Below are 12,595 nucleotides of genomic sequence, written 5' to 3'. Positions count from 1 at the left end.
GTTGTGGCCATTTCGGAGACATGGATAGAACAGGGACAGGAATGGATGTTGCAGGTTCCGGGGTTTAGGTGTTTTAGTAAGCTCAGAGAAGGAGGCAAAAGAGGGGGAGGTGTGGCGCTGCTAGTCAAGAGCAGTATTACGGTGGCGGAGAGGATGCTAGATGGGGACTCATCTTCCGAGGTAGTATGGGCTGAGGTTAGAAACATGAAAGGAGAGGTCACACTGTTGGGAGTCTTCTATAGGCCTCCAAATAGTTCTAGGGATGTAGAGGAAAGGATGGCGAGGATGATCCTGGATAAGAGCGAAAGTAACAGGGTAGTTATTATGGGAGACTTTAACTTTCCAAATATTGACTGGAAAAGATATAGTTCGAGTACATTAGATGGGTCGTTTTTTGTACAGTGTGTGCAGGAGGGTTTCCTGACACAGTTTGTTGACAGGCCAACAAGAGGCGAGGCCACATTGGATTTGGTTTTGGGTAATGAACCAGGCCAGGTGTTGGATTTGGAGGTAGGTGAGCACTTTGGGGACAGTGACCACAATTCGGTGACGTTTACGTTAAGGATGGAAAGGGATAAGTATACACCACAGGGCAAGAGTTATAGCTGGGGGAAGGGAAATTATGATGCCATTAGACGTGACTTGGGGGGGATAAGGTGGAGAAGTAGGCTGCAAGTGTTGGACACACTGGATAAGTGGAGCTTGTTCAAGGATCAGCTACTGCGTGTTCTTGATAAGTATGTACCGGTCAGGCAGGGAGGAAGGTGCCGAGCGAGGGAACCATGGTTTACCAAAGAAGTGGAATCTCTTGTTAAGAGGAAGAAGGAGGCCTATGTGAAGATGAGGTGTAAAGTTTCAGTTGGGGCGATGGATAGTTACAAGGTAGCGAGGAAGGATCTAAAGAGAGAGCTAAGACGAGCAAGGAGGGGACATGAGAAGTATTTGGCAGGAAGGATCAAAGAAAACCCAAAAGCTTTCTATAGGTATGTCAGGAATAAGCAAGAATAATGTCTAGGGAAAGAGTAGGACCAGTCAAGGACAGGGATGGGAAGTTGTGTGTAGAGTTGAAGAGATAGGCGAGATACTAAATGAATATTTTTCGTCAGTATTCACTCAGGAAAAAGATAATGTTGTGGAGGAGAATGCTGAGCTCCAGGTAAATAGATTAGATGGCATTGAGGTACGTAGGGAAGAGGTGTTGGCAATTCTGGACAGGCTGAAAATAGATAAGTCCCCGGGACCTGATGGGATTTATCCTAGGATTCTCTGGGAGGCCAGGGAAGAGATTGCTGGACCATTGGCTTTGATTTTTATGTCATCATTGGCTACAGGAATAGTGCCAGAGGTCTGGAGGATAGCAAATGTGGTCCCTTTGTTCAAAAAGGGGAGCAGAGACAACCCCGGCAACTATAGACCGGTGAGCCTCACGTCTGTAGTGGGTAAAGTCTTGGAGGGGATTATAAGAGACAAGATTTATAATCATCTAGATAGGAATAATATGATCAGGGATAGTCAGCATGGCTTTGTGAAGGGTAGGTCATGCCTCACAAACCTTATCGAGTTCTTTGAGAAGGTGACTGAACAGGTAGACGAGGGTAGAGCAGTTGATGTGGTGTATATGGATTTCAGCAAAGCGTTTGATAAGGTTCCCCACGGTAGGCTATTGCAGAAAATACGGAGGCTGGGGATTGAGGGTGATTTAGAGATGTGGATCAGAAATTGGCTAGCTGAAAGAAGACAGAGGGTGGTGGTTGATGGGAAATGTTCAGAATGGAGTTCAGTCACAAGTGGAGTACCACAAGGATCTGTTCTGGGGCCGTTGCTGTTTGTCATTTTTATCAATGACCTAGAGGAAGGCGCAGAAGGGTGGGTGAGTAAATTTGCAGACGATACTAAAGTCGGTGGTGTTGTCGATAGTGTGGAAGGATGTAGCAGGTTACAGAGGGATATAGATAAGCTGCAGAGCTGAGCTGAGAGGTGGCAAATGGAGTTTAATGTAGAGAAGTGTGAGGTGATTCACTTTGGAAGGAATAACAGGAATGTGGAATATTTGGCTAATGGAAAAGTTCTTGAAAGTGTGGATGAGCAGAGGGATCTAGGTGTCCATGTACATAGATCCCTGAAAGTTGCCACCCAGGTTGATAGGGTGGTGAAGAAGGCCTATGGAGTGTTGGCCTTTATTGGTAGAGGGATTGAGTTCCGGAGTCAGGAGGTCATGTTGCAGCTGTACAGAACTCTGGTACGGCCGCATTTGGAGTATTGCGTACAGTTCTGGTCACCGCATTATAGGAAGGACGTGGAGGCTTTGGAGCGGGTGCAGAGAAGATTTACCAGGATGTTGCCTGGTATGGAGGGAAAATCTTATGAGGAAAGGCTGATGGATTCGAGGTTGTTTTCGTTGGAGAGAAGAAGGTTAAGAGGAGACTTAATAGAGGCATACAAAATGATCAGGGGGTTGGATAGGGTGGACAGTGAGAGCCTTCTCCCGCGGATGGAAATGGCTGACACGAGGGGACATAACTTTAAACTGAGGGGTAATAGATATAGGACAGAGGTCAGAGGTAGGTTCTTTACGCAAAGAGTAGTGAGGCCGTGGAATGCCCTACCTGCTATAGTAGTGAACTCGCTAACATTGAGGGCATTTAAAAGTTTATTGGATAAACATATGGATGATAATGGTATAGTGTAGGTTAGATGGCTTTTGTTTCGGTGCAACATCGTGGGCCGAAGGGCCTGTACTGCGCTGTATTGTTCTATGTTCTATGTTCTAAGGCAGAGGCACAGTGGAGGAGGGCACAGGGTGTACAGTATGAGTATGGAGAGAAGGCGAGTCGGCTACTGGCCCACCAATTGAGGAAGAGGGGAGCAGCGAGGGAGATAGGTGGGGTGAGAGATGAGGAGGGAGAGATGGAACGGGGAGCGGAGAGAGTGAACGGGCTGTTCAAGGCATTTTATGAGAGGTTATATAAGGCTCAGCCCCCGGAAGGGAAGGAGGGAATGATGCATTTCCTGGATCAGCTGGAATTCCCTAAGGTGGAGGAGCAGGAGAGGGTGGGACTGGGAGCACAGATTGAGATGGAGGAGGTGGTAAAAGGGATTGGGAGCATGCAGGCGGGGAAGGCCCCGGGACCGGACGGATTCCCGGTGGAATTTTATAGGAAGTATATGGACCTACTGGCCCCGCTTTTGACGAGAACCTTTAATGAAGTCAGAGAAAGGGGGCAGCTGCCCCCGACTATGTCAGAGTAAACGATATCGCTCCTTTTGAAGAAGGAAAAAGACCCGCTGCAGTGTGTGTCCTACAGGCCCATTTCCCTTTTAAATGTAGATGCTAAGCTCCTGGCTAAGGTGATGGCGACGAGGATAGAGGACTGTGTCCCGGGGGTGGTCCACGAGGATCAAACTGGGTTCGTTAAGGGGAGACAGCTGAACACGAATATACGGAGGTTGCTAGGGGTAATGATGATGCCCCCACCAGAGGGGGAGGCGGAGATAGTGGTGGCGATGGACGCCGAGAAAGTATTCGACAGAGTGGAGTGGGATTATCTGTGGGAGGTGCTGAGGAGATTTGGTTTTGGAGAAGGATATATCGGATGGGTACAGCTGCTGTATAAGGCCCCGGTGGCGAGCATGGTCACGAACAGACAGAGGTCTGACTACTTCCGTCTTCATAGAGGGACGAGGCAGGGGTGTCCCCTGTCTCCGTTACTGTTTGCATTGGCGATTGAGCCCCTGGCCATAGCACTGAGGGGCTCCAGGAAGTGGATGGGAGTACTCAGGGGAGGAGAAGAACACCGGGTATCTTTGTATGCAGATGATTTATTGCTGTATGGTGCAGACCCAGTGGAGGGGATGCCTGAGATAATGCAGACACTTAGGGAGTTTGGGGAATTTTCGGGGTACAAATTGAATATGGGGAAGAGTGAGTTGTTTGTGGTGCATCCGGGGGAGCAGAGCAGGGGAATAGATGACTTACCGCTGAGGAAGGTGACAAGAGATTTCCGGTACTTAGGGACTCAGATAGCCAGGAGTTGGGGAACCTTACATAGGCTTAATTTAACAAGATTGGTGGAACAGATGGAGGAGGATTTTAAGAGATGGGACATGGTGCCCCTGTCACTGGTGGGTAGGGTGCAGGCGGTCAAAATGGTAGTCCTCCCGAGATTCCTTTTTGTGTTTCAGTGCCTTCTGGTGATGGTCACAAAGGCTTTTTTCAAGAGAATTGAAAAAAGTGTCATGAGTTTTGTGTGGGCCGGGAAGACCCCGAGAGTGAGGAGGGGGTTCTTGCAGCGTAGCAGGGATAGGGGGGGGGGGCTGGCACTACCGAGCCTAAGTGAATACTACTGGGCCGCCAATATCTCAATGGTGTGTAAGTGGATGGGAGAAGGGGAGGGAGCGGCGTGGAAGAGATTGGAGATGGCATCCTGCAAAGGAACCAGCCTACAAGCAATGGTGACGGCGCCGTTGCCGTTCTCCCCGAAGAAATACACCACAAGTCCAGTGGTGGTGGCAACACTAAAAATTTGGGGGCAGTGGAGTCGACATAGGGGAAGGACGGGAGCCTCGGTGCGGTCCCCGATAAGAAATAACCATAGGTTTGTCCCGGGGAGAATGGATGGGGGATTTGGAGCATGGCAGAGAGCTGGGGTTGTGCAACTGAGAGATCTGTTCGTAGACGGGACGTTTGCGAGTCTGGGAGCGCTGACGGAAAAATATGGGTTGCCCCAAGGGAATGAATTTCGATACATGCAACTGAGGGCTTTTGCGAGGCAGCAGGTGGGGGAATTCCCGCAGCTCCCGATGCAGGAGATTCAAGATAGAGTAATCTCAGGGACATGGGTGGGGGATGGTAGGGTGTCGGATATATGCAGGGAAATGAGGGACGAGGGGGAGATCATGGTGGATGAGCTGAAGGGGAAATGGGAAGAAGAGCTGGGGGAAGAGATTGAGGAGGGGCTGTGGGCTGATGCCCTACGTAGGGTAAACTCATCGTCCTCGTGCGCAAGGCTAAGCCTGATACAATTCAAGGTTTTACACAGGGCGCATATGACCGGAGCAAGGCTCAGTAAATTTTTCGGGGTAGAGGATAGGTGTGGGAGATGCTCGAGAAGCCCAGCAAACCACACCCACATGTTTTGGTCATGTCCGGCACTGCAGGGGTTCTGGGTGGAGGTGGCAAAGGTGCTTTCGAAGGTGGTGGGAGTCCGGGTCGAGCCAGGCTGGGGGTTGGCTATATTCGGGGTTGCAGAAGAGCCGGGAGTGCAGGTGGCGAAAGAGGCTGATGTCTTGGCCTTTGCGTCCCTAGTAGCCCGGCGAAGGATATTGCTTATGTGGAAAGAAGCCAAACCCCCGGGCGTGGAGACCTGGATAAATGACATGGCAGGGTTTATAAAACTAGAACGGATAAAGTTCGCACTAAGGGGTTTGGCTCAAGGGTTCACCAGGCGGTGGCAACCGTTCATTGACTACCTTGCAGAACGATAAAGGAAATGGGAAGGTAACAGCAGCAACCCAGGGGGGAGGGGGGGGGGGGAAGAGCCCGGGCGGGTCCTCACAGGTGTTTTTGTACAGATATTTGTATTAGGCTATGTATATTGGATTGTTTGATTTTATTTTTGGAGAGTTATTATTTTTGATATGGCAGTTGCCATTTAGTTTATATATATATTATTTATTTATTTGTTAAAAACAGCCACTGTTATTTATACTGTTTTATTGTTGTAAAAAGGAAAACCTTTGTATTGTTTTGTTTGGCCAAAAAATTTGAATAAAATATATATTTTTAAAAATGAAATATTTTGGTGTAGCCCTTCTCATAGTAAAAGCACACTCTAATGCAGGCCATTGCCTTAACCATTCTCGCACTGTCCGCATGACCCAATCCCATCATTGCACTCTCTGTCTTGTCAATATTCCATTGTGCAAGCATAACCCCACCATTTGCCAAGGCAATCTCAAGACCTCCTCTATCACCGGCTACTGGAGATTCACCATCACCAACAACTAGCATCCCAGTGATCCCCAGGAGTGCACGGGCTTCAGGCTGGCTCTCCCTCCCTCAGCCCGGGCCATCTCCCTCAGATTCTCTGTCCTGTTGTTTTGAAAACACAATGAGTTTATGTCATACTCATATATAATGCATGTAAAGATAATGTGCATCTGTGTCTATTCACATCTGTTTTGCACACATCTAAATGAGCTGCTTACACAATCTTCTGCTTCAGCATTGAGTGTTGTATGTGCCCTGTCTTGCGCCTTATCTGCAGTGTGAAAATGTGGCCCTCCCTTGGACCTCTGTGTCTATGAGTCAAGCTACACAACTTGCCAGAATGCAAAAGGTTACTGAACCTTTTGCACCTTTTTTGAACCTTTTTGCACCTCCTCCACCAGGACCCTGTTGGGAAAATGTAGGGCAGTAGGCCCCATTCCTTGAGTGTGTGACATCCTATGACTTAGTAAATTAATTAATGAAAAAGTAAGGTGAGAAGGGTTATCAACAACTCAAAGTACATCGCTCTAATTCACTTTTGTGTGCTTACATGCACGAACCACGTACATCACCTCACCTATGAATGCTCTTAATGGCATGGCTGTGCAGATATACTGGTGCCCTATATGTTGTGGCTGCCACTCCAAGATGACGTGCTGTGCTCAAGGACAACTCACAGCCCTACTGGCTTATTCCATTTTATTCAGACTGTTATACCACTACATTGTGTAAATATGAGCATGCTGGTTAAGGTTACACAGTGTGGATTCATCCAGAGAGACAGGTGGTAACTGGGCAAGTGGATAGGATAATAAGCATTGTGATGCTGCTTATTTATCCACTGAATCCAGCCAGTTTACTAAATCACTGCATCTTATCTGCATCAAGTTGCGATGGCAAGACAATGCCTTGCCCATGGTTGTGTCTTGGGAAGCCACACAGCAGTTTAGTTCAGCACACTTTTCATTCAGAAGGCACCACTGGCAGTTCTTCCATAGCAAAAGTCCATGATGAGCCATCCATTCTAGGATTACCTAACAGTTGGACAACATGTACAGTTTTGACACTTACCTGACTACTCCACAATGTCTCCTCCAAGACTCCCGACGTGCTGCGTTCAGCAAACAGACCCAGCTGGAAAATCTCCTGTTCCCTGATCACCCGACCCAGGGATGAAAATCTGGGTGCAGGCTTGCATCCACATAGGTGCTAATCTACACCAAAACCAGTTACTAATTTATTTTACAGCTGCTAGCTCAGTGAGGACAGAATGCACATTAGGTGTCAATTGGTCAGAAATCAACAAATTATACATTAATGCTTCTTTTCCTAGGTGTTAATGAGGTTGCAACTATATAGGCAGATGGGTTACTTAGATTAATTGAAAATATATTACAGTTTTTCGGTGACTCTTGCTTAAGACATTTAAAAAATAACACCCAAGCAGAGGTTCATGGGAGCTCTGCATCTGCAGAGAACACTAAGATCTGTTCACAATGTAAAATAAAAACACTATAGTATTACCATGTGGGCCATGATATTTGACAGCAGATGTACAGCTCCTAAAATTAATAAGATTATTATATATATTGCACAGGAAGGGGTTCCTTGATTCCACAGTACATTTATCCGCAAGGTCCTCATACATTAATATTGTTATGGTGCACCTTCTTAATCCCTTTTTGGGGAAAACACGATAATCACTCTTCTTTTCAGCTGAGTTGCTTTAGAAACCAAAATGCAGCGTAGTTCATTATTTTATGAGTAGTTATGCTGCTACCACATTTTTCAAATGTAGCACTCTGTGATGAAATGTTCAATAATTGCTGCTAGAGGCACCATTCTATAAAAGCTAAGCAAATGTGCATGAAAATCTAGAAGTGGTACCTACTCAGCCATTCCGAATGCCACTTCGAAGTTATGTCGGCGATTGCTGGGATTCAGTTCTGAGTAATCAAAGGCCTCAGGGAAGAAGTTATGCACCAAAGCACAGAATGCCATCCCATCACTCCAGCTGGAGGAGAAGTTCTGGATGGCCACATGCTGATTGACAAAGCAAAATATTAGAGTAGAGGGTTAATTGTTTTCAGATGTGAAATAGAACACTCTTTCAAAATTGACAAAGAAACACAACTATGCATCAAAAAGGTCGTTTTGCCATTTGGCTCTTTCTAAAATCAAAATGTCACAAATTGCCCCTTTTATTTTCTTTAAGGAAAAAACTTATCCAGCTAGTCCAATTCATACAATCACACAAAATGGCTGGGAAGAAATGAAAGAAAACTAAATAAAACAAAATTGAAATAATATAACTATTGAAATATTACAGATCAATAACTTTTAAACAATCCATAGCCTCTTCCTCCAAAGGTGTTTTCAATATTCATTGTTTAAAATAAACACCATACATAATAACAAATAAGTTTTAAAATCAGCTTTGTCTTCATCAAGAAGACCATGGCAGAAATCCCTGACATAGCAATAACCGACTAATCATCGGGGGGACCTCAACTGTGTACATGATCCAATGACAGACAGATCAAACCCCAAAATGGGGAAAACCTCAAGCATGGCAAGGGAACTCAGTCACTTTATGGAGAAGGTGGGAGCGGTGGACCTCTGGAGGTTCACCCACCCAGGGGAGAAGGAGTTCTCCTTCTTCTCCCCAGTACATAACGTATACACCAGAATTGACTTCTTTGTGGTGGGGAAAACAGTGCTTTCGGGGATAGACAAAGTGGAATACTCTGCAATTGTGATATCAGACCACGCTCCACATTACATGGGCGTGAGGCTGGAGATGGGCAGAGCCCAATGCCCCACATGGAGGTTGGACAGTGCCCTACTAGCTGACAAGCCATCAATGAAAAGATATCGCGGGCCATAGCAAGAGGACACGGAGAATAACCAGAATGGGGAGGTCTCACCCTCCACGTTCTGTGAAGCGCTAAAGGCCGTATTAAGAGGGGAAATCATCGCTTTCAAAGCGCGAAGAGATAGGGAGGAAAGGGTGGCTAGGCAGCAGCTGGTCGACTCCATACTGGAGGTAGACTGTAAATACTCCGAGGCCCCGACCGTAGAGCTCCTGGCGGTGAGGAAAGAGCTACAAAGGAACTTTGATCTGCTCTCTACCAGGAAAGCAATGCACCAACTCCGCCAGGCATGTGGGACCCTATACGAACACGGAGACAAAGCCAGCCGCCTGTTGGCACATCAGCTGAGAAAGCAGGCACCCACCAGAGAAATTGCACAATCAGGGATACCAGAGGCACATTACAAACAGAACCAGAAAAGATCAACAAAACCTTCAAGGCCTTCTACCAAGGGCTGTACACCTCAGAGCCTCCAATGGGGGAGTTCGGGATGAAACGGTTCCTTGATGGCTGGACATTCCAGTCGTGGGGGAGGGCAGAAAACGGGGCCTGGAAGCACCACTAGCACTGGGAGAGATCATGGACAGCATTAGCTCCATGCAGGCGGGGAAGGTGCCGGGACCAGATGGGTTCCTGGCAGACATCTACAAAAGATTTGCGACAGCATTGGCCCCGCACCTGCGGGAGATGTTCACAGACTCGCTAGCTAGGGGCACACTGCCACCCACGCTAGCACAGGCCTCAATCACGCAGATACCTAAGAAAGACAAAGACCCAACGGAATGTAGGTCATACAGACCCACCTCACTGCTGAACGCAGATGCCAAAATACTGGCCAAAATCCTAGCCAAAAGGCTAGAAGACTGTACCTGAGGTGGTTGCAGAGGACCAGACGGGCTTTGTCAAAGGTAGACAGATTACCTCGAACATCAGGCGCCTGTTGAACGTGATAATGACCCCCTCCGGGAAGAGAACACCAGAGGTGATCGTCTCCCCAGAAGCAGAAAAGGCCTTCAACAGAGTCGAATGGAAATACCTCATAGAGGTACTGGAGCGGTTCAGGCTTGGAACAGGGTTCACCTCCTGGGTAAAGCTCCTATACAACACTTCCATGGTGAGTGTACGGATCAACAACACCAACACCCGATACTTCCAGCTGCACAGGGGCACCAGACAAGGATGCCCACTGTTCCCGCTGCTGTTCACTCTAGCGATCGAACCACTAGCAATCGCGCTCAGAGCAGCAAAAAGCTGGAGGGGGATCCGAAGGGGCGGCAGAGAGCACAGAGCCTCACTCGATGCAGATGACCTGCTCCTCTACATTTCGGATCCACAAAGCAGCATGGACGGAATCATCGCGCTCCAGAAAGAGTTTGGCGCCTTCTCGGGCTACAAACTCAACATGAGCAAAAGCGAGATCTTCCCGGTACACCCGGGAGGGGCAGTACTAACGGGACTGCCGTTTAAACAAGCCTGACACAAATTCCGCTACCTGGGGATCCAAATAGCCCATGACTGGAAAGGGATCCACAAATTGAGGTACCCTCAATAATGATGCTTAGAGATTAAACTGTAAAGAAGGCTTTATTAGGCTAATAACTATGCTACAGATTTGGACGAGAGCTGACTGCTATACAGACCATGAGGCAGGCCTTTATGTATGGCTCCCAGATGGGCGGAGCCAGAGGCGGAGTCCCCAGGGTTCCAAGCCTGGTCTTAAAGGGGACATCACCTTACATGATGATAAGGCAGTAACCGTTCATCACACAAATGGAACCTCACCAGTCTGACGGAGGAAGTAAAAAAGGAGCTGCAAAGATGAAACACACTCCCACTCTCCCTCGCGGGGAGAGTCCAGACGATCAAAGTGAACGTACTGCCCAGGTACCTCTTCCTACTTAGATCCATTCCGATCTACATCCCCAAGGCCTTTTTCAAAGCACTGGATAAACTAATCATGGCATTCGTAGGGGGGTGGGGGAAAGAATGCTAGGATCCCAAAGAAGGTCCTACAAAAACCAGGGGGGTCTAGCCCTCCCAAACCTACAATTCTACCACTGGGCGGCGACGGCCGAGCAAATAAGGGGATGGATCAAGGAGCCAGAAGCCGAGTGGGTGCGTGCGGAAGAAGCCTCCTGAATGGGGAACTCCCTCCGGGCCCTCGCCCCAGCAGCACTCCCATCCCCACCCAAAAAACACTCCAGCAGCCCGGTGGTGATAGCCATCCTCCAATCCCGGAACCAACTACGGCAGCAATTTGGCCTGACCAAAATGTCGGACAAAGCTCCCATCTGCAACAACCATTGGTTCACACCAGCACTGACTGACGCCACCTTCAAAAGGTGGGGGCAGGATGGAGGGACACTGACAGTCAGGGACCTATACACGGACGGCAGGATCGCAACACTGGACAAACTGACAGAGAAATTCCAGCTAGCCAGGGGGAACGTGCTGAGGTATCTACAACTCAAAAACTTCCTACGAAAGGAAACAAGGACCCACAACCACCACGACAGACATTACTGGAAAAGTTACTGGACGCAAGCATATTGGATAAAGGAAACTGTAGCGACATGTATGACCGACTGGTAGAGAGGGCCAACACCGTACTGGATGAACAAGAAAGAAATGCGAGGAGGACCTGGGGATTGAAATAGGGTGGGGACTCTGGAGCAAAGCACTGCAGAGGGTCAACACCACCTCCACGTGCGCAAGGCTCAGCCTGACGCAACTAAAAGTGGTACATAGAGCCCACTTAACAAGAACCCGTATGAGTAGGTTCTTCCCGGAGGTGGAGGATAGATGTGAATGGTGCCAAGGAGGCTCGGCCAACCACGCCCACATGTTCTGATCTTGCCCCAGACTTGCGGGGCACTGGACAGCCTTCTTCGAGGCAATGTCCAAAGTGGTGGGAATGAGGGTGGAGCCATGCCCGAAAGTGGCGGTCTTCGGGGTTTCAGACCAGCCAGGTGTATTCCTGGGGAGGACGGCGGACGCCCTTGCCTTTCCCTCCCTGATCGCCCGCCGTAAAATCCTGTTCAGCTGGCAGTCAGCAGCACCACCCAAAGCTGCAGGCTGGCTGTCCGACCTCTCGGAATCTCTCCAAATGGACAAAATCAAATTCGCCATCTGAGGGTCAGACGACGGCTTCCACAGAACGTGAGAGCCATTCTACCAAGAATGGAGAGAGGCAGAAATGACAGACGGAAGGAGGGCACGGGGATACGATAACAAACTTGGCATCTCCAGGAACAGAGAACAAGGAGAATACAGGTGAAAGACAGGAGGAACGGCTGAAGCGGAGGTGAGCGCGAGACGACAACGGCAGCGAGATCCGCCGGGAGAAGCAAGTGACCACACCAACACCAAACCCATTTGAGTGTTGCCCACTGTAATTGTTTCTCCAGCACCCAAATATATATTTACCTCCCCAGTCTCCACCCCACCCCCCCCCCTCCACCCCCCACAAACAGTCTCCTACTTATGTGTTGTAAATAATTTTGCCAGTTGTACAGATTTGCTGCTGTGAGCTGGTGCACAATACCCAACCAGTTATTCTATTTTATTTTTTATTATGACTTTTGTTTTTGGTATGTTTGGGTGTGCCCTTCTCTTCTATATATGTTATATATATATATTTCTTATTCTGTGTACATAACGGTAAATATACTTTGTTCAAAAACACAATTTTTTTTAAAAAATCAGCTTTGTACTATTTTTATGGGTCACCAAC

At 48.2% G+C, this 12,595-nt stretch overlaps 1 protein-coding gene across 2 annotated transcripts in view; it reads right to left on the bottom strand.

The window, feature by feature from the left end:
* The window catches only part of smtnb (smoothelin b), a 772,002-nt gene that overhangs the window by 66,954 nt on the left and 692,453 nt on the right, over positions 1 to 12,595 (bottom strand). For both annotated transcript variants that reach the window (XM_072486160.1, XM_072486170.1), the window contains exon 18: positions 7,881 to 8,032. In XM_072486160.1, the coding sequence (XP_072342261.1) occupies positions 7,881 to 8,032 (152 nt within the window). The remainder of the gene's footprint in view (positions 1 to 7,880; positions 8,033 to 12,595) is intronic.

The sequence above is a fragment of the Scyliorhinus torazame genome, chromosome 1, assembly GCF_047496885.1.
Source record: "Scyliorhinus torazame isolate Kashiwa2021f chromosome 1, sScyTor2.1, whole genome shotgun sequence".
Lineage (NCBI taxonomy): Eukaryota > Metazoa > Chordata > Chondrichthyes > Carcharhiniformes > Scyliorhinidae > Scyliorhinus > Scyliorhinus torazame.
Note: the sequence above shows the minus strand (reverse complement) of the source record. Positions and strands in the feature narration are given on the sequence as shown.